The sequence below is a fragment of the Mycteria americana genome, chromosome 6, assembly GCF_035582795.1.
Source record: "Mycteria americana isolate JAX WOST 10 ecotype Jacksonville Zoo and Gardens chromosome 6, USCA_MyAme_1.0, whole genome shotgun sequence".
Taxonomy (NCBI): Eukaryota; Metazoa; Chordata; class Aves; order Ciconiiformes; family Ciconiidae; genus Mycteria; species Mycteria americana.
Genome location: NC_134370.1, coordinates 13,947,346 through 13,973,248, shown reverse-complemented (window position 1 = coordinate 13,973,248; position 25,903 = coordinate 13,947,346). Strand labels below are relative to the sequence as shown.

The 25,903-nt window shown below is 42.3% G+C and overlaps 1 protein-coding gene across 1 annotated transcript in view; it reads left to right on the top strand.

Annotated features, from left to right (window-relative positions):
* The window catches only part of SORCS3 (sortilin related VPS10 domain containing receptor 3), a 323,256-nt gene that overhangs the window by 205,657 nt on the left and 91,696 nt on the right, over positions 1-25,903 (top strand). Inside the window, exons 6-7 of the mRNA XM_075504060.1 lie at positions 17,356-17,420; positions 24,281-24,399. Coding sequence (XP_075360175.1) covers positions 17,356-17,420; positions 24,281-24,399 — 184 coding nt within the window. The remainder of the gene's footprint in view (positions 1-17,355; positions 17,421-24,280; positions 24,400-25,903) is intronic.

The window sequence follows — 25,903 nt, the reverse complement described above, 5'->3', positions numbered from 1 at the left end:
AGAAATCTTTATTCCACTCAGAACAGTAGAATCCCATTGACAATAAACTTTCCAAGAGAGTGAATTAGGTTTTTCCCGGAGTGAGAGAGATTTGAACCAATTCATAGCGCAGGGGTCAGAGATGTTGAAATTTTGGAACATAATGACTCCCCTTAGCTTTCCGATTTCTTTCTTTTTTCTTTTCTTTCTTTTTAAAGCTGCAAGTTATGATGGCTTACAAGCTCTGGCTTGTAAGATGTGTACAGAAAAAGAAATGCAAGAACACTTTAGCCTTGGGAATTTAGTGATTTCTTTTTATTAGGCTATGAAAGAGGGAGAAAGTGGGTATAGCTATAAGTTTCAGAGGGACATGAACCACTACTCTGTGGAGTTCATCAACCTATCAAATACTATGTTATCAAACCTCTCTAATTAAAACTACCAGGAAAGGTGAAATAATAATGATAGGGAGATGCCAAAATCAGAGGTAAGCTGCTCATTTGTGCTGCTCTGTGTTGTTTATTCGTAGGGGCTCAGGTAAGTATCCTTCATCGAATGGGACAGTTTTCATCTGATTTGAATGTGGCTGGCTTTATCTAGGGCAGCTTTTGTCGAATGTTTTTGCCTTCAAAGCATGACTTTCATCTTTCAGGCTGCAGTGAATGGGTTTGTGAAGACTATAATCTTCACCTGGTTCATGGGATCAGTCAGTCTGACAGGGAGAGGTCTTATTTTTCTCTCTGAGACCTTTCCAAATAATTATACCTTCCCTGAGAGAGCTCAGATATAGAGACTTTAAGGCCAGGAGAAAATTATGATTGCATCAGAACTCATGAGGTTGGGATGTGAATTTTCACTCAGTAGAGTAAGCAAGACCTCTCTGTTAGTCACGGACACACAAGTCACTCTGTGCATTTTGCTGTAGCTCTGGCAGGCAGCATCTGTGATGGCTCCCCGCTGGTCAAAAACAAAGTCCGAAGCTCCAGTCCTCATCTGTGGCTTTGTATTCTGGCTCTTGCCTTCAACTTCTTTCCTTAGTCCCAGATGTTGGTGCTAATCACTGGGTTGTAGTTTTGTGTTCTCATCCCATATGGATATCACATGTCCCGCAGTTTATGGGACATCTCTCATCAGTTCCTGTGGCCAGCTCAAAGTTTGTGCTTGAGCTGAGATTCACGTCTGGGCCACTCATAGTTATAAAAACTAGGATTTGAGATCTCTGCTTCTGTAGTAGTGATTCATTTGTTAGCTACACCTACTGATGGCAGTGGCAGAGCTTGAACAGAATGTGTTACTTGATGTGAGTACAGGCATCCAAATTTGGCTCCCACGTGCCTTGGTCTCAGAGATTTTAATAACTTAGGATCCTGTAAGGCTGGAAATAGGAGCTTACGCTAATGTGATACACAAATTCCCAGATCACTCATCACTGAAATTACTCAAGATAACTGGAACCAGCATGGGTGCAAAGTTTGTTAAAGTCCTACTCACTGTCCTTTTCTTGTAAAACACATTTCTGCAGTTTCCTCTGGGCCCTGTTCATTTTCTCTCACTGTAACTTAGGCACCTGTGCTGTCATGTGGAGGAATATAAAAAATACAGTCCATATTTTGTACTGTAGAAATGTTGGGGAAGTTTCCTTGCCTGTAAAACATATGGTGTGTTCCGTGCTGACTAAATACTGTCTCTGTTCAGATAAGAACTCAAAGGACTTGAATTGTCCTTAAGTTGCTTTACTGCCTCTGCCTTTTCCTGTGGTGGGACAACAGGACTAAGCAGGTGGGCAGGACAGTTTAGTTAATGGAGCATTCACCAAGCCTTGTTCAGCACTTTGCTGGACCACAGCTTTTCGATGTCATCTTGGGTGACTCAAGCTGACTTTGCCTTGTTACCCCTTAGGTAAGACTGGGATAGAAAAGCATTTCTTTTCCTTGTTGGGTGTAGTGGGTGAAGTACTCAAATATTGTGATATCAGGTGCTATAGCAGAGGACCCGTTGGGACACCCACCTTCTTTCTTAGGGTCTCCCCAGGCTGCTCTTTGCTGGAGGACTCATTCACGTTTCCTGTCTTCTGTCGTCACTGGGGAATATGAAATGGTGGATGTGGGACCATTTTCCAATTTTTCTGCCTGGTACATCTAGATGTTTACCCTTCTTTCTCTTACTTATTTTTTTTAAACATGCTCTCTGGGACTTTGGGTGATTCTGTCAAAGCCTGGGAGTGGGAAAGTGGGGAAAGCCCATTTGTGTGGAAGAGAGGGAGAAATCTGCACAGCATTTCTCATGGCTATGGGGATATTTGGAGCACTGAAGTCAGTGCCCAAGATGAGCATAGTCAGTAAAAGACAAAGAAATACATACTAGTGATGAAAGCTGGGCAGAAAACACCAAGAAGGCAGGAGGGGAGAGACAGCAGGAGGAGGAAAATAGGATGTGTACTAGCCTGGCTTCAAGGAGCAGTGTTTGTATCCACAAATAGGAAAAATGTGGTGTAAAAAGCAGTTCTCAAATACACTGCTCCTCACTGAGTCTCCCCACAATTTTATTTTTTCTCTTTCCGTGATAACCAACCAGATTTCTGGTTGTTTTGGTATCCATGAATGCCAGCCACAATCGTTTTGAACGCCAGTGATTAAAAATCGGGAGAAGAGAACAGGCTGTGCTTTCACTGGGGGAAGGGAAGAGGCTGTGCATCCACTTAGGCTATGCTTTGGAGTTACGGCTTTTCTGTCACAGTTGTTTGAGATATAAGCCAGCAAATTTTGTCCTTGAGGGCAAGGTTTTCGGTCCTTTTTGGCATGATTTTGGATAGGAACAGTGATAAAATTGAGCCAGTGTATTACTAATTATTTGTAGCTTGAATTTCATGAAGACTATAGCAGAGGCTGGTTTGGATATCCGAGAGTAATGTAGCAGGAGATAAGGGATTTACCTCAATGTTTCAAAAGGTTATGGTCTGGGTTTGGTTCTACAGTTGGGCAGAGGTTTGTGTCTGTTTTTATTTCCTCATCTCTGTGACAGCACTGATATTTCCTAATCCCGGTGCCAATCTGGGTCCACACAGACTGTTTCAGCAGCAGTTCCAGAAGTGATCTTTGGATACAGCTAAGGTTACCTTTACTTGACTAGTTTGCCAGCAATGAAATGGTTAGTCAAATATGTGCCTGTCTTTCCTGTAAATCCCACTAATCATTAACTACCAGATGGTGTCATTGCATAGCGCTGGGGAAATATCGCCTGATTTTTTACAGCCAAGTTTAGTGTTAAGAAAACATAGTCTTGTAAATGTCAAATTCACTGTTAAGTAATCCTGCATTAGAGTTTTTCAGAATTAAACCCATACCATACATGGAGCTGTGGATAAAAGGAATAATTCCAGTTTGGCAGCCATGGATAACACCGCCTATAGCATCATCAAGGCATATACCCAGTGGCTATTCACGTAGACCGCACATGAAGAACTGAACAGGGACCTATTACTGGAGGCTCCTGTGGGCTAATGACTCATTTGCCTGTGTTAAGAGACTTGCTTCCCATGCCCTGTGAGCGAGAACACCTGGGAAAGGTTTTTCTCCCAGAGGGTAATGCTAACATAAATCTGGAATGTGTTACTCAAGCCACCATGACCATGAACTGTACTAGGCTGAGGACAAAATTTTCAAACTCTAGCCTCAAGCTCTGTAATAAGAGTTCAGGAGAGATGAGACCTTCTTACAAGGTCTTGGCATATATTGAAAGATTTCCTTGCAAGGTCACATTAGTTAATTAAAGATCACAATACCATGGTGATAATAAGACCAATTTTATTTTCCTTTTCACTTAAAAGATGGGCAGGTGGGGGAACTGTGGGGTTAGGGATTTTCTTTTCCGTTTGTGTGCCTACAATTAGTGCAGCTGGCACTATAGATATTTAACATTTCCAAACATTAGGTTGTAGCTGACTAGCTTGTGATTACACACTAACTCTGTCAGACATAGAAATGCAACCTGGATATAAAGTTGGATTCTTTTTATTGGCTGAAATAGTGTTTATTTTTGTTGAAAAAGGTTCAAGTCAATAAAGATATTTTAGAATTCATGTCAACATTATCAAAATGTTTTTCTCAAAAAATTAATCAAAATAACATCCTGAAATGGTTGACATTTTTTTGGATTTTTTTAAAGGTATTTTAAAATTTGAATAAAATATCATTTTGCAATATATGAGCTTTTAAAATTAAAGTAGGGAAAGAGTGCAGTCTGCAACAAAGTGTCTGGATAAAGCCAACATAGGGGGATCCTGACTCCTATCCCCATCTTGATCTTTTGTGATGCAGAGCAGATACTGGTCCCTAATGTCCAAATTAGATGTTCGGTATGCTTATAATGTACTTCTTCATAACTGTGATCAGTATCTTACAAGAGTGATCAACAAAGTTTGAGAAACCTTTGTAAGTTTTACATTTTGCTTTTGTCCGTGAGCATATTTTTTCTTAAACTTAATCCTATCCTATTTTTCAACTTGCTAAGTTGATTGCTAAGTGTTCTTCCAGGGATGTTGTGATAGATTTCATGGATATCTAAGAGTATAAAACCCTAAATGACCCTAAGAAAAGGAAAATCCTTCACTTTCCATCTCTGGGAAACCCTGCAGGACTGTTTTATAGAGGCCATGTAGACCTGTTCTGTATATGCCTATGTAATGCTCAGATTACCATTCCCATTTTTGACCACAGTCCATGTTTTTTCAAAACTAATTTATGACAGATAGATTGACACAAATACTTGGATCTCAGAATGCATCTTTGCAGAAGGTTGCAAAAAACCCTAGTACACTACTGGAGGAGTATTACAGAATATTTTCTAGTTTACCTGGGACTAAAAGCAAAGATATTTGAGTTTCTGGGTTATATTTACACTTTATGCTGACTAATGGCTTCATCTTACAAAGGAAATTTGATACAACTAGTCTCTTGTACTATGAATTTAAGCTCTAAGTAGTAGCTGATACATTGGAAGAACTCCTAAAGGATGTTCATTGCCTGACTTTGCAGTTGTGTGATGCTCCTCTCCGTACTGCCTGCTTTCCTAGGAAAATAAGTGTTTGACTCTGTAAAGTCTTATGGATGTCATGCTATCAGGCTCCCTGGGCTCAAAACTGAAGAAAAGGCAAGAAAAAAGAAAAGCGTGCTGGCTACAAGGATTGTGTGTGATCATGAAGGAAAATAATTTAAAATACTTTAAATACTCCTTTAAAACCCATGAACTACATAATAAATGAACCACAAGAAAAGAGCCACATGATCAAACTTACAATTCGTATACCACCTCTGAAATTCTGGCTGCTATCATAGCCAGAATGAGTTCTTTCAAAGGGTGGTGTAATACCCTCTGGGAGGGCAATTTTGGAATAAATTGCCTTTGAGGAACTTTTCTTTCTAACTTCCTTTTGCTTGAGAAACACAGCATGTCTTGCAGAAGGAGAGATTACCCCTTCTCCACTTATGTAACTGTGGATGTCCTTACATAAATACTATCTGGCTTTTAGAATTTGTGATTTGTTGTGATTTTAGTACAATTTTTGATGTTAGCCATATTTATGACTTTAATGTACTGTGGCTGGCAGTGATTTTTTTTTTTTTTAAGACTAGAAAAGTCAGGGCTGAAATATTTCTGTTCATTGGTTTTAAATTTAATGCTTACCACTAAATGTCACATATTGTACTGCAGTTAGGGCTTTCAGCCATCAAAAAAAGCCTTTTGCTTTGGTCTCTCATCTATAAGGTTTCTTTATGTCTCAGGGGCCATCCTCTTCTCTTATTTCCCCCATAGCTAATCTTGGATCACTTTTGTAATCCCCCCACTCTCTTGTGACTAAGTGTCCGAGACTGGAGCAAACCAGATAAACCGCTAGTAAGAAAGATCTAAGGAGGAATTTATTGAATATTTCTCCCAGTTAAGACTGATCCCTGGACTGGATCCCAATGCCATGTCTGTCTGGACAGTGCACAGTGGAAGGATGTGTTTCCTTCTCATGCAACAGGGATAAGATATCCAAACTTCATTGCTGTGTTTCACGGGCCAGTGTTGGAAACCTAAATGCTGTGCTGCAGACTCATGCAGCCTGCCTGGGCTGACTTCATTCTCTCTCTCCCTGATGCATGTGAACTCAAACACAAATTAATTTCAGCCTGTCAGTAACAGTCCCAGAGTAATTCTTTGTGATACTTTGTAGGAAGCAGTGATGAAAGCCAGCCCTCTAATTAATATATTGAATAATGCATCTCCCTGAGGCATATGGGGATCTCCTATACTGTCATAGCTTGGCAAAGCTAATCAAAAGCGAGGCTGCTGGGCTGACGGTAGTATTGTATTTTGTGCGCTCTGGCTAGCAAGGAGTATTCTCCCACCTTTTTTGTGTGGGATTTGGCTTAGGTTTTGGCCATTGTTCTATACCACACTAATCTCTGTTTCTAGGCCAATGGGCGAATTTTCATTGTGGGAGAGAACTCCTCTTGCTTTTAGATGACTCGCAGAGAAATCTTTGGGAGTTGTTTTAAAAGCAACCACTGTTCTGAGAAGTTAAGGAATGACCTTTTCAAATACTCTGATTGTGGACATAATTTTCCAGCTGTTTCATTCAGTGGGAAAACACCTGCTGACATCGGGGAGCTGAGAAGCTTTCCTGGACCTGGCCTTCCTACTGCCCCACACCTCATCCCAGATGGCCCACGGGGATTTCCAGAGATGCACCTTTGTGTGGGTTCTTACAGCTCTTGTTTCTTTACAGTAGCTGGGGCTGGAAGCATTCTTGCATTGGAGAAATTTGCGATCTAATGGAGAATTTATCCTCAGTAAGTACATCAATACTATCAGGGACCATTTTTGCTTGAAACTAGATTTTCAGTCATACCTCAAAGCTCTTCAGGTAGATTTTCTCAAGAAGAATCAGGAAGGACCCAGATAAATTCCAGTTCATTTCCCTGAACTGACTTCAGCCTCTGAACCTTTGGAAGTTTGCCTGCCATTAAGTTGAACAAAACCAGTTGTTTTATTTAACAGAAGGAGCTGAACCCTTGCTGTGCAGAAAGAACAGTCTTATCATGGTAAAACAGACAAGATGTTTCTGCATTCATTTAAACGTGAGCCATTTGTGTCGCTCAATAACATCCATTAAAGATAAGGAGGTCCCTCTTTATGCCTTCTGCCTGTTGGAAATTAACAAACTCTCTTAAAACGACAATTCATCAGCAGTTATATGAGGCAGAATTCATTCTCGGCAAGAGAAGAAATTGAAACTCCCATCCTTTCCTTCCCTGGCATTCCCCTGAGCCTCCTCTGTAGAATGAGATGAGTTTAATTCTGCTATTGTTAAGCATAGTGAGCACGAAGCTACATCAGAACGTAAGAGCGGGAAGGAGTATCTTATTAGATGCACTACAGGTTCTTTTAAATAATGTTGATTCAGTAACTTGTCTCTTGCTGATCATATACAGAACAAGGACGAGAAGGCAGTGAGTGAGGCTGTTTTACTTGCATATTTGTAGTGAGCTAATTGGAATAGGAGATAGCAGTGGTTATCATAGCTCTGTAATTATCTCACAGATAATTGTCCTCCATTGGGTAGAAGGCAATGAAAATGGGATGTAGACACATTCCCATGTTTAGTGAAATATCAGAAGTTCTGCAGCTGAATTTGAGAGAAACATACTGACCTGTGATTGCCAGCAAGGACTGAGGAAGTAATAAATAATACCTGTAGACTTCAGAGCTTATTGCTGTAGATCTGGGTTTTCTCCCATAGGAGAAAATCCTGCTTTTTATTGGAAAAAATAAAGAAAAACAAACCAAAAACCCTGACAGGTTTTTGGCCAAAGGGTGCAGAAAGATTCTTAGGTTTTGCTCACAATATTTTTGGTTTTCAGGTTTGATTGAAAATCTTTGAGGGAAGGAGACATGTTCCATTATAATATTGATTTTAGGGGCAATCTGTAATAGCGACTCCCTAAAGCCATTTCTGGATCTGCTGTAGTTTCTCTAGAATTCTTTTTTTCTTTCTACAAATCATTAGATTTGAACAGTGTGTTGACACTTTGGAATTTGCCTCGAGGCTAGAAAACAGAAGAGTATTACTTTTCATTTGACCTGGTACATTTCTTTCCTTTTATTGCTCATCTATAACAACAGATTAAGAACCCCACATAGAGAAGTTCTTGATTTACCTACAGCTTGACCATATATCGTTACTTCTTGACATGCGAGTAGCACAAACTCCCATTGCAGCATTCTGCCCTGAGCTTTCTTACTTTATAAAGGTAATGCTTTGGGGATGAGGATGCTTTGGGACTCTGCCATTGTGAAGAGCTGGGAGTGTGTCTAGTGCTCAGCCCCCTGGGCAGCCTTGTCTGCTTATTGTTGGTGCATTCATCTAACTTGAAGCAAAGGAACCCGTAGAAGCTCCGTGGTTTCTCTGGTCTCTCCTGCTACAGTGTCACTTTTCCACTGATGGAGAGACCTGCAAGTGGCTGTGGCCATTTTATTCATCTCCTCTCCATTCTGCCTGTGAGGATGCTTCTGTTTTGAATGCAAACCTGTCTTGTCATGAGACACATGGTGATCTGCAGACGACCTGTCACTGTTGCTTTTACCCATCGTAGCCAGGCAGACTTGCTGTTTCTACAGACAGAGCCTGTCTTTGCATATCTGTCTGCTCCAGAATCCTTTTTGTTTCCTGCCTCTTGGTCGTTTCCTCTTGTGGATGTTGGGACAAATGAGCATCTCACTCTCAGCAGCTAATTGAGTGTAATTTTTTTGGGGCAAGGAGACATGTTGATGCATTTATGCTTGCTGGTCCAGAACAGAGTAGTTTATTCTCCTCTGTCTTTCTCCTCCTTCCCCTTCTTCTTCTTTCCTCTCTCTCTTCCTTTTCTGCCTGATGATTAAAAGTCAGAGAATGAAATAAGCCATTTGTTCTCTTCAGGTTAGCATCTGAAATGAAGAGAAAAAACCTTTTGTGACAGTTGGTGACAGAAATCTAGTTTTTCAAATTGCCTTTCTCCAAAATGCATAAACTGAACCACAAATTTATTTCCAGAATGTTAGATGTTATCCTAGGGTGATTCTTCACAATATTCCGCAACAGGAAATGGGGAGACTCATCCTTCCTTAATTAATACAATGTACAATGCCCATAAGCATATGGGGCTCATCAGCATATCGTATACATTTTGCCTGTGCCAAGTTTCATACTGGCATCCCCTCTTTGGACAATTTAAGTTTTATTTTTATTTATCTACTGCTGCATTCATTTATTAAATGATGCTCTCACTCTGAAGCTTTTCAGAGGCACTATATTCTGCCTAGGACTCTCTTAATAGCTGAATCACTGAGCCTTAGTGTTTCAGGCATGTCATAATTTCAGTCAGAAAATGTTCATACAAATGAGGGCAATTAAACACACAGTGAACTGAGAATCCTTATTTTGGCATAAAACATTACGTGGATGGGTCATGTTTAAGATACTTTTGCTAGGAGACAAACTCAAAGGAATGCTACGAGTGTTCTAAACATTCCCTTTCAGGGAGGGAAACAGTAACTCCAGTAAAGTCCTTGGCTGCAGGACTGATGGGCTGAGCTGATGGTGTCTTTGAGCATGTACTATGCTTTTTTCTAAAGTGGTCAGAAACAGGGGTGATTCATGTTTCCTGAAAAACCAAAGCAATAATCTATAGCAGTTCCCCATCTACATGACTTTCAAAGGAGGGCAGCCAAGCACCGGGCAAACATTAATTAACTGGGCTTCATAATATAGTAGGCACTAAACTAATTTTAAACCAAATGCAGGGAAAGAGATGAAAGTCACTCAATATGTCAGTGATCAGTCTTGGAAGAGAAACAAAAACTGTGCTTGAGTTTCACAGATCTGCACACAGCACAGCTGGCTAGAAAATGTCATTTCCCTGATTTATTTATTTTTTCCAAAAAGCTGAAAAAAACACACACCACACCACCCCCAGCCCCCACCCCCTGCAAACTGTTCTACTGTCAAATTTTCCATTGGGAAACAAAGATTTTTTGGTTAAGTAGAATGAACTATTCCTCTGGAGTGGATCCCCCCAGCCCAATAATTTGGCCTAGATTTTGATCACCAAAATGACTTTTGTACACAATAATTTCTGCATTTCAGTTTTCCACTTCTTCTCCTTTTTTTCTGGATTTTCCTTTCCTATTCCAAAAAAAAAAGAGTGATGGTGGGGGAAAAAAAGGATGAGAAGGGAGACAAAGCTAAAAATATGTCATTTTTTAGTATTTTCAAAAATATATTTTTATTCTTGTTCCCTCAAAGGACTTTAAATTTAGAATATTAAAAAAAAAAAAGTGTCCTGCAAAAAACGTCCCTACCTTCACAAGGCAAAACAGAATCAAACTCTTCTGTTGGAATATGTTTCAAACTTGTCCACCATTAAGTTTGCAGACCTCTAATCCCAGGTAAATCCCCTCTCTCCTCTCTAGAAATGCCTTCCTCAAAGCATTGTTGTCTGTGTTGGATGCACGTGGGACAGAGAGCTGATGGTATATTGTGCAGTGAAGCTCTGAGATGCCTTCAAGACAATAACATCTTAACTTGATGAGCTGATGCTTCATTACTTCCACCATATCCTGATGCCGGTGCTGCTAGGACTTGGCAAAAAAGGCTTCTTATTCAATTAGGATAATCCCCCAGGGCTGCTTCTATATATCCTGGATCGGCTGTACCCTGATGAGTCAGGAGCAGCAGGCTGCATGGGAGTAGCTTATTTAGTTCGTAAGTAAGCAGCAGGACGGTAACTGCACCTGGGAGCACACCCGCTATGAGTGCTGGCTTGATGTAGCTGACAGATCTGCTCCCTGCATGAGTTTCAATCCCCATGAGAAGTTATTTCAGACTGGGAAATTAAGATGCCACCTCCAGCACATGCCCTGCCTGGGCTGCTGCCCCTTTCAAACCTTGACAATGCTGTGTGTAAGGCTCTTCACCCTTCTACCCACACGCTTTTCTGAGTTTATTTCATAAAAATATGGTTATGTTTATTGGAGTTTATAGTAGAGGTTGGGGAAGAAATGCCAGAGGACTTTAAAGGACTAAGACCTATCGACTGAATGAGAGCTAGACACAGAATTATTTGTACTTACTTAGTTTTTGGTATTAGCATACAGGGAAAAGAATAAAGCATGAATCAACAGCAGCTTTGTTCTGTTGATAAATATCCTTTACAGGTATTCTCAGGTTCAGTGGCATTTCTTTCCCATTGCTGTTAATTTCTGTGATAGAGAGTCACCTTCTTTTATGTACTGGGAAGTGGAAAAAAATGGTTCTGTGTGCAGCAGAGCCTGCTGTCTTGTGTCAGTTCTCTAGTGATCGGTGACATGGCTGAGCCTAAATGTCAGCTTTTCCTTCAAGGAAAGGATTGATTTGGACCTCTTTCCTCTTCCTGGCCTGCTGTATCCATGAAACAACTGCGTGTAGCAAATTTGTAGTTCTGGGACCTGAATCCACTAAGTTTACAGGTAATTCATTTAGACATTCAGCAGGTAGTGAGGATGAGATGCAGGTAGGCAGGTGCATGTATGCACATATGGAAACACATGCAGAGGCTGTGAACACCTTAAGTTTTTTTTCCGTTGAGATACTAGGCAGAACACCTCCTTAAAATTCATTGGGACCTTTTTAAAAAGGATTGGCTCTGCTGAAAAGAAATTAGCTGAGAATAAACACTTGGCAATTTTTTTGCCTTATCTTGCAAGCTAAGTCTCACAACAATTACTTCTGCCGATGTCCAGAATTGTAGCATCACGGAAATTAGCACTGGAAAAGATGTAGAAAGCTCCAGGGACCTTGCTAAGACACTTTCTTACAGTATCTTCCTGCCCAGCTTTTTTTCCAAGCTTCATTTGAAATATGCTGTGCAAGGAGGTTTTGTCCATAACTCTTCAGAGACCTCATCACATCCTACCCCATCCAGCAGCGCTTCCCCTTTTCAGCCATGGAGAATGGTACTGTATTTATGTGTTTAATAAATACATTCTTTCCCCTAACAGTTCAACATTTGTATCTGTTCTTAACTAGGGTAGTTTATGGTGTGTTGTCGGCCTGGGGTGTACGCAGCTTGCGTGCACATTGGCTGTTACGTGCACAGAGTGAATGGCTGATGGGTCTAGTTTTAGACTTGACTGCAGTAAATAACAGATAAATACACAGAAACCCCTTGACTATCTGAAGGTAACTGCAGTTATTGATACCTAGGCAAATGTGATGCCTTATCAGATGGAGAAGGTAGCCTGTTGGCTGTTGGCCCATGTTGGAAAGGTATGTATAATTTAGCAATGGCACTATGTGAAAAGACCCAGATCAGCTGAGCAGGAATTGTATGGATCAATTTCTGCTCTCACCTGTCCATACAGACATGGCCCTTTTGTTGCTTGGATGAGTTAGTCCCATGCACTGCTTGCCTGGTACCACACAGAAGTGTTTATTCACTTCTGGGGCAGGATACAATCAAAATTGCAGCAGACTAATTGGCAACATCCACTGATTTGACTACAGTTGCCTGCAGCAAGAGGATGTATTTTTTCCCCTTTTACATATTATTGCACAATAAATATGCCTTGTTCCTTCCCATTTCCAGCCCTTATCTACCGCACAACATCCTGCTAAGTAGTCTCCGTCTGTTTCCTCTGTCTCTTTACATGAGCAGTGACAATTGCCTTCAGTTTGACATCCCAACCCGCAAAAATGAGTTTCCAAGTCTGCATCTTGGGAAAGTCTCAATACATCGTAAAAGTTTTGATTTTGTTTTCAAAGTCAGAGCTGCTGAATGCCATCTTGATTGGTCAGAAACCCTGGCAAAAAGCTCAATCCAGCAGATTCCAGACCAAGTTTGAAAGGCTGATCCCTGTGACCTGATTTTTTACCTTGTTGTAAATCCTTGACACAAATGTTGCTGATGTCCGGTGATACCCACCCCCACCCCCCAAGCTAATGGATCCAGGAGATGGAGGAATAGAGCATCTTTTATTCTCTATTGGTGGTTTAGGGAGCAAGGATCAGCAGCAGGCAGTCTGAATTGCTCAGCATTCTTGATCTGAGGTGCTAGAGTAGCTAAATCTCAATGCTGTCTTTCATTGTTAAATGCCTGATGTCTGGAAAATGGGTAGAAAAAAATGCGAAAATGGTTTGTTCCATGGAAAGGCAGTGCAGTAGAGCTGGTAGAAGCAGTGAGCTGAGGTGTGCAACAGGCAGATAACCCAGAGAGTCTGTATATTTATTTTTTCCTTTCTTTGCATAGGCTAGCATGTTTCATTTTGAACTATATACTGTCTTACATAGACACATTGCAGGAATAGCTACTTACAATGCAGAATACTGTGTTTTCCTTGCCCTTCTCACTTGCTCTCCCTCCTGGTCAGAGATGAAGTATCAGCAGAGCGGCCTAGTAAATGTGCATCCAGGTACAACGCTCTTCCCTCAAGACAGAGATAAGGATCTTGCCAGGGTCCTATCCATCCTTCAGCTTTCAAGAACACACAATCCTCTTCTGAAAAGAATGGACGAAAGACCTTGTGAAAACCAACAGCTACCATGAGAACAAAAAAGAAAAGCAGCAGGAGAAGACAGAGAAAAAGTAACCATTGCTTCCTTCCTAATAGGATTCAGAGGTAGTTTGAATTCTTAATTGGCCAATAATCCTGTGCCAGCTGCAACACTGGCTGCAGGCTCCACGTTTTGAAAACTGCCTTTGCAGCAGTCAGGGAACGTGTCAGCAGGAAGAAAATGACCTTTCCTGTCACTTCTGCCTGCATCCTCTCAGCATTTTCTCATCTGAGTAGTGATAAATAAATAGGGATGGTAGAGGATGTTGATTTAGCAAGATTGGTGGAAGATGTTTCTCGCGGCAGGAGTGCCCTTTTTTCCTCCCCACAGCCATCCAAGGCAGCAGCACACACAGGTGCATTTTGTGGACCTCGGTTTAGTTTTTGCTGCCTGGAGTTTGTGCACATACAAAACACAGAGCTGAGCTGTGCGTGGAGCTTGAGGTGTGACCATGTGGCAGGAAAACTGTTTTCAAGCTCAGCTTAGGCTTCTGAGTGTTGTTAAACACTCTTGTCTTTCTAAGCCTCTGATATAGAGCTGTTTGTCAGCCAGAGTGCCATGAAATCCCTTCCCAGCCACCCCATTCTGTGGGCTCCACTTGGTTGTAGAGAACATGCAAGGGAAATGGTAAGTCAGGGGATGCTGACATCTCTCCTCATCATACTTTAGTTGCTCAAATAGTTTTGAGCAGTGCATCCTCCAAATGCTCTTCAGAGAGATAATGTATGAGAAAATGTAAGGCTGTGAAGGTGTGTCTTCTTGTTTTGTTGCTGCTCTTGTATTGCCAGACCTGAGACGTTGTTGTAGTGAGTTCTCAAGACCAGGGAAATTACTGCATGGGGTAAAGGAATAGCTTTACAGTCTGTGTGTGCATTTTTGCACCTGTGCTCCAGGACCTGCATTCAAATCTTGCTCTTTCCGCTGCCTAACGTTTTTGCATTGTTCATGTAAAGCTTCTCCAGACAAATGATGAGAGACCATTTACTGAAAATACCTGTATTCAGGAGTCAGAGCACTGCAAAGCAAAGCTGTGTTCTTTGCCAGTGGGAACAGACGTGAGGTGAGATGAAGAAACAGCATTGATTGGGGATTTGTTTTGCAATCAGAGTCTTTGATATAACAGAGCGACTTGGTTTGGGAGAAGGAAGGATGACCGATGCATTACTTTACAGGCTTGTTATCTGCCTGCAGATAACAGAAGCTTGTCTTGCTTTTGGGTTACAGGAGATTGCTTTGTGAGTTTTTCCACTTGAAGTACGGTATTTGGCGAGCAGAGGAGTACTAGGGGGGTGCTGTATGCTGGTCCTGTTTTCATCGTCGTCGTTCTGAAAAGAACCATCAGGCTTATCAAAACTAATTAAGGAAACAAGTAGATGGCACTGGGAAGGAAATTCAAGCTAGAATGACATGTTCCAGGAGACTCCTGTTGTCCTCTGGTGCTCACGTAATAGGCGTTATCAGTGGAATCAATCCACAGAGCTTGTGTATGCAAACACACCATGGTAGTGAGTATTTTGGATTTTGTTTGGAAATGCTTAGGTTCTTCGAATTACAGTCCCTTTTAAGATGGATATTGTTGTGGCAGGCCTTATACTGATGTTTCTTATTACCTGGGCCAGGAGTAGGTTTCCCCCCTTGCTGCAGGGGGGGCACAGTGCCCCCTCCATCTGGAGGGGAGGGACCCAGGAGGAGTCGTGGGGAGCAGGTGAGGCAGCCTGGCATTGCAGTGTCAGGACACAGTAATCGGCTCCGGGTAAAAGGCTGGTGTCTGGCTTCCAGAAGGAAGCCTGGAGAGTGCAGCCTCCAGGGTGAAGGCTGGATTTAAGTAGGAAGCCTGTTGGGAAGGGCTGTGGGGCAGGTCCCTAATGTGTTCCCGATCTGTACCTAAAAGTGCTGAAATTACTGCTCCCTTTGATAAAGTTGTGATGGACAGATATGTTGGCAAGCACGTACCTCTGTCCCCTTGGCATGTCATAGGCAAGGGTCATGACTGCTGAACAGCTGAAATTACAGCATTTAGGGCTACTTATGGGAAAAAGGCAGAAAACTTCTGCTGTGGACTAGAAAGGTATGTGCCTTTTCCGTATATTGGGAAATAAGGTTGCTGCACACTGTGAAGTTTTTCACTGACAGTTTAAGGAATTTCTGTTTTTCCTACTGTCACTGTTAACTGAGTCCAGATATTCGGAAGATTTGACCCTGATAATTACCCGGTCACTGGGACTGAGGCCCATTCTGGCATCCTTATCGATAACAAACAGCGCTTTCTTCCTTGTGGGATCACCCTGAAACTGATGGTAGCGATTAAGGAGCAGACTATTTCTCACTGGGAGTAGAATGATGAAAGCTCTGCCTGTGTGGCTTTGTTTTGTTGTATTGGGTTTTTTTGGCCACAATTCACAGTGTGTTGTGAACGGACTCACTATTGATGTGGTGCTCTAGTTAACAAGCAGTGCCAGTTTCAGTTACCTACACAGTGGGTCATAATGTAGTTGTTTTGGCATTTGCAGCACTGGCTGATCTTAGCTGAACTCCGTCACATTCGTATGTTTGTTATTGCTTCAATCGCTATGTTTTTTGTGAGATCCACAAAAATGTATCAGAGCATCTGTATTTTGTTTGTTCTTTTTTTCTTCTTCCTTTTTTTTTTTTTAATGTTTTAGCTGTTGATGCCCCAAGGATGAAAGCAGCAAAAGATTGTGATAAAAGTGTTTCAGAACATTAGGGAATTGTGAACGTTGGCTGGCTCAGAGGGAATCTATTATTTACAATCTACTGTATCAAATTCAGCTTCCACCAAATTAGAAACTGATTTTTGTCATTGTCCCTTTTTAATCTAACCCTTTGGTTAACTCAGGAGAAGCAGCTCCATAAATCACGTGGACATCTATGGATTTTTTTTTTTCCCCTGCCAGCCATTGCTAGGACTAAATGTTCATCTCCCAGTGATTCTTATCAGCCAGGACACTAATAATAACATTTCTGTTCCAGGCGTGACTCTCCCTGTGCCAGGAGGAAAACTATCTTTGTAATGTGCCTTGCAAAACATTTTTAGGGAGTAAAGTAACAATGCACAGGAAGATTTGACTTGAGGTGCTTGGGTTTCAACCAGTGAGGTTAAAAAAACTCATTGTGCCTTGTTTCATGATTATCAAGGACCATGGCATGGGACCATGGGGTGAATAATGAATACTTTCTCGCCTTTTTTTTAATCAGAATTTCACCATGCATATGTGTATCGTTTTTCTTTTGAAGATGGGGAAACTGAGGTAAACAATAGCAAGATTGCCCAGCAAACCAGGGTCAGATCAGGAAACTCAGTCTCTCATGTCACTATTCAGCCAAGTAAAACCCCTTTTTAATTTGCTGTCTATAAGCATGAGGCTGCTGTGCCCTCGTCGTTCCTTCAGCATTAAAACAGAGCTCTAATTTTACTGGATCTTGGAACCAGCTCGCTTTGCCACCACAAGAATGATCATTGTAGTCTTGATCTTGTAGACAAGGGATAGGCAGGTTCACTCACCAGTGCCTGGGAAGATGTCTGTCTTAAAGGTTAGTATATCTCCCCTGGGAGTGGGCTGTGTAGAAACACAAAGGAGATGAGTTGGTAGGAGGTAGGGACCTACGCGTCAGGTGTCACAAGGTAGACTTGAACTGGTTTTGCTTTTCCTCACCCTCTCTCTGTCTGATTGCAGCCTTTTATCTAACTGTCTGCCTTCTCTCTCTCTCTCTCTGTCTCTCTCTCTGTCTCTCTCTCCCCCCGCCAGGTCAGTGACTGGTTTGGATAAAGAACCTGACCTGGTGCACATGGAAGCCCGGACAGCTGATGGACGTGAGTGCCTGCAGCCAAGGCTGAAAAAGTGGGCTTTGAGTCAAGAATGGGGTGGGAATGGAAATTCACTTTACTCATTTTGCCTCCCCATTTACATTTTAATTGATAGGAAAGATGTGGGTCATGTGGTTTGATGTGATGCATACTCTTATCCTTAGCCCCTGGGGGGAAATTCAGAGGCTGCAGGGCTTGTGTCTGTGGAGAGGCTGGGCAGAAGCACAATCTGTTGGGCTAAGGAGCTGTCTGTTCTGTTCCCTATTTAGCTGTTTCAGTATCATGTATTTTACATGAATCATAAAGAGCTGGGCTACCAGCACCGTGCAGTACAGCCTCCGTGCATTTCCAGAGGTGTTCAGAGCAGCCAGGTTGTACCTGGGAATTTGAGAAATCGCCTACAGTCAGACTTCTCCTCTGGCCAGAATGTCGCTATGCCCCAGGTACCCTTTGTTGCCTATTGAAAGGATTTTTCAGTTTTGCTTATGATGTATGAATAGGTGCTCCATACCAAAACATCACAGCCCTTGAAAAAATGCCTGGATCTGAAGTAAGAAAGAACAAAAAATAATTCTTAACCCCTCACTGAAATTCATCTAGCCACATTTGCGATAGAATGGATTCCTATGTAATTAACCTCCAGCGAAGAAGACAGTATTAGAAGTAAGTTGACTTTTTCCACCAGTCTCTCCAAACTGTTTTAGGTATTTCACACAGGAACTACAGCATGGTAATGCACCTGCTCCTGGGGTGGAACCAGCTTTACTCCAGCTCAGTGCTACACAGCATGGGACATGTGTCCCTTTTACACTACAGGGACAGTGTAGAAAGCAGCGTAGGACTGAGGTTGTAGAGGATTTCTGGGAGGAAAAGGCCTCATTTTTGTTGGTTGCAAACTTTTCTCTGTTTTAGTCGAGTGCTGCATAGGCCAAATGCTGTGTGAACAAGCTCCTGTCTATCAGGGTGGCTTCTCTGAGGCTGTGGATCTTCTAAAATCACTTACTGGCCCCCACTGCTATTTAGTAATGGCAGCTGAATAAATAAGCAGGCAATAAAAGCTCAGGGGTGACAGCTGTTTGTTGAATATGTGGATAAAGCAAAACAGGCCGGCAGGTGGGTGGGCAAGGTAGGGAGGCTTCTTCAGTGCCTTTGCTGCTGTGTGTGCTGTTGCAGAGGTGCTGGGAGAAGCGGCCAAAAGCAAGTAAAAAAGCAAGCAAGTAAGCAAACAAACTGCTGATGGAGTCTGTTTTCAAACTAAGTTTAAACTTGCTCACCCAGCTATTTGAATATTGGATGTGTCAAGGATGTAGATGCTTCGTTTGAAAGATGTCTCCCCAGTTTGCAGACAATTCTCTTCCTTCAGGTCTTGTTTGCTCGGGGGTTTGCTCTTTGTTCTTGTTTTAATGTATAAATTCAGCATTTTGAAATTGGCAGTTGATGGTATTGAGGTTTCACTGAAAGTCAGACTTAAACCAGTAGCGTCAGCAAAACGGGCCCATTGCAAGCTATCGTCCCAGCAGACAGCAGGCACAGGCGAGACCTGACGGGCTGTGCTGGCCCCGCTGGCATGTCCTGCTGAGGGACAGCACCAAAATGACTCCTCTCCCAGCCAAGCACAGCACAAAAGAACCGTCTTGCTCCAATTAGAGTTTTTAAGGCTTAAAACGATATCAGTTTGTGTTACAAAACATCGACTGCCTCAAAGCTATAGCCTCACCTGGTGTGAAATGGTACAGCTCTGTATACTTAGGAATGGGAGGTTGAACTTTTCTCCTAGTTGGCTCTGTAACCAAAATGGGCCTTCATGCTCTCAGTGAAACGGCTGAGGCACTTACACCTGCTGGAAAATGGGTCCCTGCAGTTGTTTCCTCTTGATCAGAAAGTTTCTGATGAAAGTTTTCCTCAGTAGTGGGGAGAAGGAAGGGGAGGCTTTTTTAATGCCTTTTAGGTCAGTCTGATGGCTCAGTCACTTGATGCATTAACAGACATAGATTCGAGTATTCTCATTGCTCGGTTCAATTCAGGGACAAGAATCCCTGCCTTCAGTGTCCCTGGCCACTTGAAAAGTACATGATTCTTCTAGAGGGGGTATTTGTTTTTCCTCTTCTGTTCTCCTCCATGCTTTTTATTTAAAAAAAAAATTTAAAAGGGAGGGGGGAGGGAAGTGGTATATAGGATTAGACTCCTGAACTTGATTTTTTTTTTCTTTTTTTCTTTTAGCAGTAATGGGACTCAAGAACCTAATACCAGTTCAGATACTGGAGCCTAAAATATGCTCTGTGGCCGGGAACAGGTGGTGGGGCATGCTAGAGTATCGTTCATCCGTAAATGAGTCAGGGCTATCAATAAGCTCATGAAGCTGGAAGGTGGAAATCCTGTTCCCCACTCTGGTGTCTGTTCTCCAAGAGGTCTTGCCCCATGGTTTTGTCTGTCCGGTCATCAGGAATGGTAGGGTCTCTGAAAAAACATCTGCCCCAGTGTCTAGGCTCCTTAAATATTTGCAAGATGCTGCTAATTCTAGTGCCTAGCTGATCTCAAGCTGTTCCTGTCTTTTGTAGCAGATGAAGTTTTTCACATTTTTTTGACATCTTGGCAGAGCTATTGTAGCAGAATAATAATCTAGGCTTGCATTTTTAAATTATAACAACATGTAGGAGCCTTGGGCACTGTACCTTCTGCCTGGGTGTAATAGGCAGTAGCAAGGACAGGGTTGGATGCAGGGGAACTATTCCAAATACACTGACACAAGTACCCACCAGCACTCCTGGGAAAGATATATTAAACTTTCTGATGTTCAGTGAGATAATCTTCTCCCCACTCACAGATACGATGCAATAAACAGTATTTTAATTAAAGGGAAAAGAGGGGGAAAAACCTAACCAGAAAGATAAAACAGGGTAACATTCCTGGGGAATAATTTACAGTCTTGTCTACATTCCTAGATCCTCTTTTCCTTTGCGGGAAAAATTGTCGAGGCCAGCTAGTTTTTTCCCCCTCCCATGGTAACCTTCACTGGCAGTTTATGAATTTAAGTCTTGCCTGGCACCAGGACCTGACTTAAGCTGGGCCAATCTGCCAATGCAACTTGTTTCCGTCAGTTGCCCTTCTCCCCGTTAGCCATGCTGGCCAGCCATGCCTGCTTTTAGCTGCCTTGTTAACACTGCCGAGGAGGAGCAGGCCCTGCTGTCTGTGTCTCCGTAAGTCACAGTAACCTGCACATAGGTCTGCCCGTTGCAGCCTTCAGCGCAGTGACAGGTTTGACTATTTCAGCGTCTCCCTCCCGGGACCCACATCTTTGGGTGTTACCCACCAGAGAGAGCCTCTTGTGCTCCTTCTTCCTGCCAAAGCTGTCATGACTGGCGGGCAAAGAAGAGACATAGTAGTTTGGCTTATTTCACCAGTTTATCACTGCAAATTTCAAGAAATTGCTTCAGTTTTATCACTTCTAAAAAGGGTAAAAATACACCCCAAATTCTCAAGATGGGAGACTATGTTAATTAGCAATGGGGAGGTGTTTCAAGCTCCTCAACTGGAAAATGGCTGCACATCTGAGAAAGCCATTCTCTAATCCTAAGTGAGATAAGTTGGTGGGAAGCGTTTGTGCAGAGGTATGGATGCTGGGATTTGAGCTGCAGCAAACCCTCCAGGCTGCTTCATGTCCATATTGCCTCATTCACAGATGGGCTGAGAAAGTAGCTGGATGTTGGGTTATAAGCACGAAAAGTTTTTGAGGCTGTCTAGGAAATAGGGAGCTCTTCTCAACTCCTTTTGCAGTGGAACATAATAAAAAGAACTCAAAACCCCCCAAAACCCAAACCCCCTAATTCTGGTGTTGTGTGGGATGATATATAAATTGAAAATAATCCCTAGACAGAAGCCAATCTCCCTCAAGACATGTGTCTCCCAGTGAAAGGTAAGCAAGGCTTTAAAGGCATAGCTTGGGCACATGCCACCTGCCCCTCTGGGCAGCCATCCTTCTTCTTTGTGGCTGTGCAAAACAGGGCTGAAAAATTAACTCCCTTCAGAGAAGAGGGAGGTAACAGCTTGGAAGTTAGGATGCCCCGTTCTCTCTTAATTGACGTTTTTGTTGAGGGACCCTGTACTTTCTATATAGGGGAAGATGTACTCTGGAAATGGGACCATAGCTCATGAAGGGATCATTCCCTTCAACAAGGTTGAGCAGGGACTTGGAGTTGTTTCTTGCTTCCAGCCACACACAAATGTGAACTGCGTGCTGTCATATTTTCACCTGATTTTTTTATATATTTTAAAGGGAATTATTTTTCATTTATTGTGGGGCAGCAGGAAGCAAGGCAAGACTTGAACTTATTTTTGTGTCCAAAGGCAGACAGGTTTGAAGATAATTTTTTTGCGTCTGTGTTTTCTTTCATAGGCCTTGTGTTGTAAAATATATGAAAATAAATAAACAAAAGACTAAACAGAAAATGGATAGTGAGCTACCCCCCTTTTCCACCACCAACTTCCTGTGAATATTAATCAGGTGCCATTCTTTGAGTATATTTGATTGCTGGTGTAACACACTCAAAATGACACATTTCCCAATAGGCAGGAAGCTAGTTGTCATGTCAACACTTGTGATTTATTTGCATTTATTTGTGACAGGTTTTTATTCCTCTTCCCATTCTGTCACTCAGCAGCAGCAAATTATCCCCTTTTTGGAGGGATAAGAATATCCAGGCGACTGTGTGGGAGAACATACCGGAGGGAATGAGCTTCTAAAAATATGGCTCCTGACCTCTCCTCCTTGTTCTGCCTAATTTTAGTGCTACCTCAAAGAACAAGTCAAGGCTGCTGAGCTCTTTGGGTAGCATGGCAGTACATGCTACCCTCTTGTTTTCTGAGAAGTTGCTTTTACACACTGCAAAGATGTCTTAGATTCCACATTGAGGAGGTAAATAGCAGCTCTAGACCAAGAGTGTATGTGTCAGTTGATGAAGAACCTTAATTTGTCCCAGCTGAGAGTCCGACCTCTCTGCTGCTGCTGGTATTTTATGCTGGGAGAAAGCATAACTCCGATACTCCACTTATTTGGGACTGTCTCTAGGTCAGATATTTTTCACCATATGCTTTAATTACCTCCAGATACTCTGAGCTGGCACCAGCAACAGTTTCTGCTGCTTTAACATCATCAGTGGGACTACGTTTTTGTTGCTGCGCCAGACCTGTGCAACTGCTCTGAATCAGCCATGTAGCCCTTATTAACCAGGAATTCTGAGTGCCCCAACCCAGAACCAGGTCTGCAGCCTTTAAACATGGACCTTCAGTCATGCGACAGGTCATGAACCTTTATCAGTTTAAAGCTTGGTTGTAGTTTGTGACTTTTTTTAGACAATATCTTTTTAAAAATTATTATTCTTGTTATCAATGCCTCTGACTTGCATTCTTTTTGCATTCTTAAGAGTCAAGGACAAGGCTATGGAAGGGGAAACTGCCAGTTTGTGAATCTTGTCTTTGAATCTGGGAAGGCAGTTAGCTGAGTGTCAGAGGATTTCAGTCATGCCGCCCAGTGCTTTCCACTGAACCACATTTTGCTGTCACTGGAGAGACACAGACTAAGGACAACAGCAAGTTTTATGGGATGGAGAGTCCTGTAAGCAGCTTTGCTAGGCTTGTTACTGTCCTTTTAAACTTCCCTTTCATCCTTTTGGGCTCAGTTTGACAAGATCCTTGTTAATATGTGCACTTGTGAACTAAAATCACTGCACCAGGCTTACCCCAGCCCTTATAAAATCACTGTTTTCTTCCTTGATGGTCTGTTGTCACCCTTTGTAGAAAAGCAAACAAGTGTGTGAATCTAAGAAGCCTGTAGAAGTGTCGCAGTGTAAAAGATATGATGCTTTTATCACTGCAGCCGTCATCTTAGTTGTATTTTCATTTTCTTTCTAATTTGTGGTTTTCAGAAGAGCAATTGAAAGGCAGAGATGGCATATTTAGATTACATACATCCAGACACAGTGCCTTGATTGTTCTGTTTCATGAGATCCTTTCTTAGCTTGAGTGAAATAATGCTTAATCCCCTATAACCCCTGCCAACTTGCTGGCGGTGAGCATGTCTCTTCTTGCCACTCTGAGCAACTTTCTGTATGTCTGCCTTTGCCTTATGTCTTCTTCATGTTCTCCCAGTCCTGTTCCTTCTCTCAAGCAATGTCAAGGACTGACAAGGCATCCCATTAGCGTGATGGTCTTCTCATCTTCTCTCTAGACAGAAGCATTTGATGCCTCTTGCAGTGCGTGTAACTTCTGTTGGGACTCTTCAGCTAGTCATGCTATTTCATGTTCATAGTGTTTTCATACCTAGCCTATATTGGCTATAAGGACTTAATTTTGGGAGATGCTTGTCATTTTCACAGCAAAATAAGTTAAACTTAATAGTGCTGGTTTGGGCTTTTTCTTTTCCTTGTGTGTTACTACCACAGTTAAAACCAATTATCAAGGCTAGGGTATTTCAGGGGGAGGATGGGGATATAATTCCCAGCAGGGCAGTGGAATTGATAAATTCTTCCTGGGTGGCTTTTGAAATCTTCTTCTGCTCTGTATGATCTCATCATCAGTTTTCTGATGCATTTATGATTTGTATCCTCCATTTACAGTTTGAACTCCAGTCTCTTGAGGGTTGTCTGCACAATGGGGAAGGGAATGGTGAGTGTGGAAGTGTGATGAATTCCTGACTCCAGAAAGCAGTTACAGTTTTAAAGGCTGGAGGTAGATCATGCAAGAACATCTAGCTGGTTGGAGATGAGGTTAAGACTTCCCTTCAGAGACATTCTTTCGAACTGCTGATGACATTTTCAGACAACAGGCTTCTACCTGGGTATTTCACATGTGTACGTATTCTCCCATTACAGACACCCACTATTTGACCTGTCGGATCCAGGAGTGCTCAGAGACCAAAAGGAGTGGGCCGTTTTCGCGCTCCATTGACATCAGCTCCCTTGTTGTTCAGGATGAATATATCTTCATCCAGGTACGTTGACTTGATACGAATGTGACGTGAATTCTGCCTGCGTGAGGTATTTGTTCTGTGCAAGAGAGGAGGCATATTCTTAGGACAAGTGCATGGGACTGCAAGGTGTAAGAGCTGGGAGTCTATATCTGCCTGCTATAGATTGGTGATGTAATCTGGGATAAAACAGTTGATCTCTCTGCTCATCACCTGTCTCGTGGTGAATCTGATATATTTTGAAAGTTCATTCATCAACAGTCATAAGGGTTCATGGGTTTCACAGAAGCTCCAACTTGCTATTGTTGTGGCTACTTGGAAAATACAAAGAAGCTAGTGATCAAAAGGAGAGAACGGAGAAGAACAAAGGAAAGGTGTGAGTGATAATTTCAACAAATGCAAAGGTTTATGCTGATTTGACAGTCAAGTAATGCTAATGGAGCAAACAAAGATTTGCAGTAGGAGGTAAAATAGCAGACAGATTGGAAAAAGATGTCACAGGGCAACTTCAAAGTGGAAGATGGCTGTAAATTTGTCAGCTAGTTGATGATGATTTTGGAGATGAGAAAGTGACAGAAATTCAATAAGAAACTACTTGTTTTTGCCATTTTCTAAGAATACATGGGCTGGCTGGAACAAGGCCATCTTTCTCGATTTCATACCTGTGGAAGTGTGAGAATGAATAGTACAGTATGGAAGAACACTTCCTGAAGATGTGCCATTTGGGTGAAAACTGGGAGCCAGGCTGCAGTGATTCTAGGTCGTAGAAGGCTCAGGAGACACAGAGATTACAGACACGGTGATGTTAACTGCTTGTCACCAATGCTGAAGAGGGGGAATGAGATGAGATGAGATGGGGCTTGGATCCAGGTGGTACAGAAGAAACATATGCTTCCCTTTTTGAGTAAGACTGGGTTACATTAAGCTCCTATTTTACTTTCTTGGGGGAACACTTTTCTTGAATGCATCCAAATTGTAAGAAAGTTCTGCTCTGTTTATTGTGAAATTGTTCTTAGAAAAGGCAGTTTAAGTGGGAAGGCTGATAATTCTGTCCTGGGATTAGGTGGAGGACTGGATCCATATGACCTGGGAGGACTGCAGTGTAGAAACTGCATGCACTTTAGTAACATTGGCAGACTTCTCCTCCTGTGAGTAGGGGAGTCTGCTGCTCTGGAGATAACCAATTGCTACGGGAGCCACAGCTCCCTTCATTTCCCCATGAAACCAAGCCTGCTATGGCTTCCTTTGGCATCACAGGGAGACCTGCTGCTAGAATACACTGAGAATGTAACTTTTGCAACTTAGTAAGTCAAGATTTGACTAGAGGCAATGGCTTTCCAATCAGTAAATGCTCTACTTTCCAAGGAGTATTTTAGAGAGATGCTTTTAATCTGGTGGTTTATGTCTGTGGCTAAGGGTATTCTGGAACATCCAATTCTTTATGGCTAGCGTGAGGCCTTGCAGACATTTCACATTACACAGCTCCCACCTGTGTTAAAACAAGGCTGCTCTGTTTAGAAATTTGTGC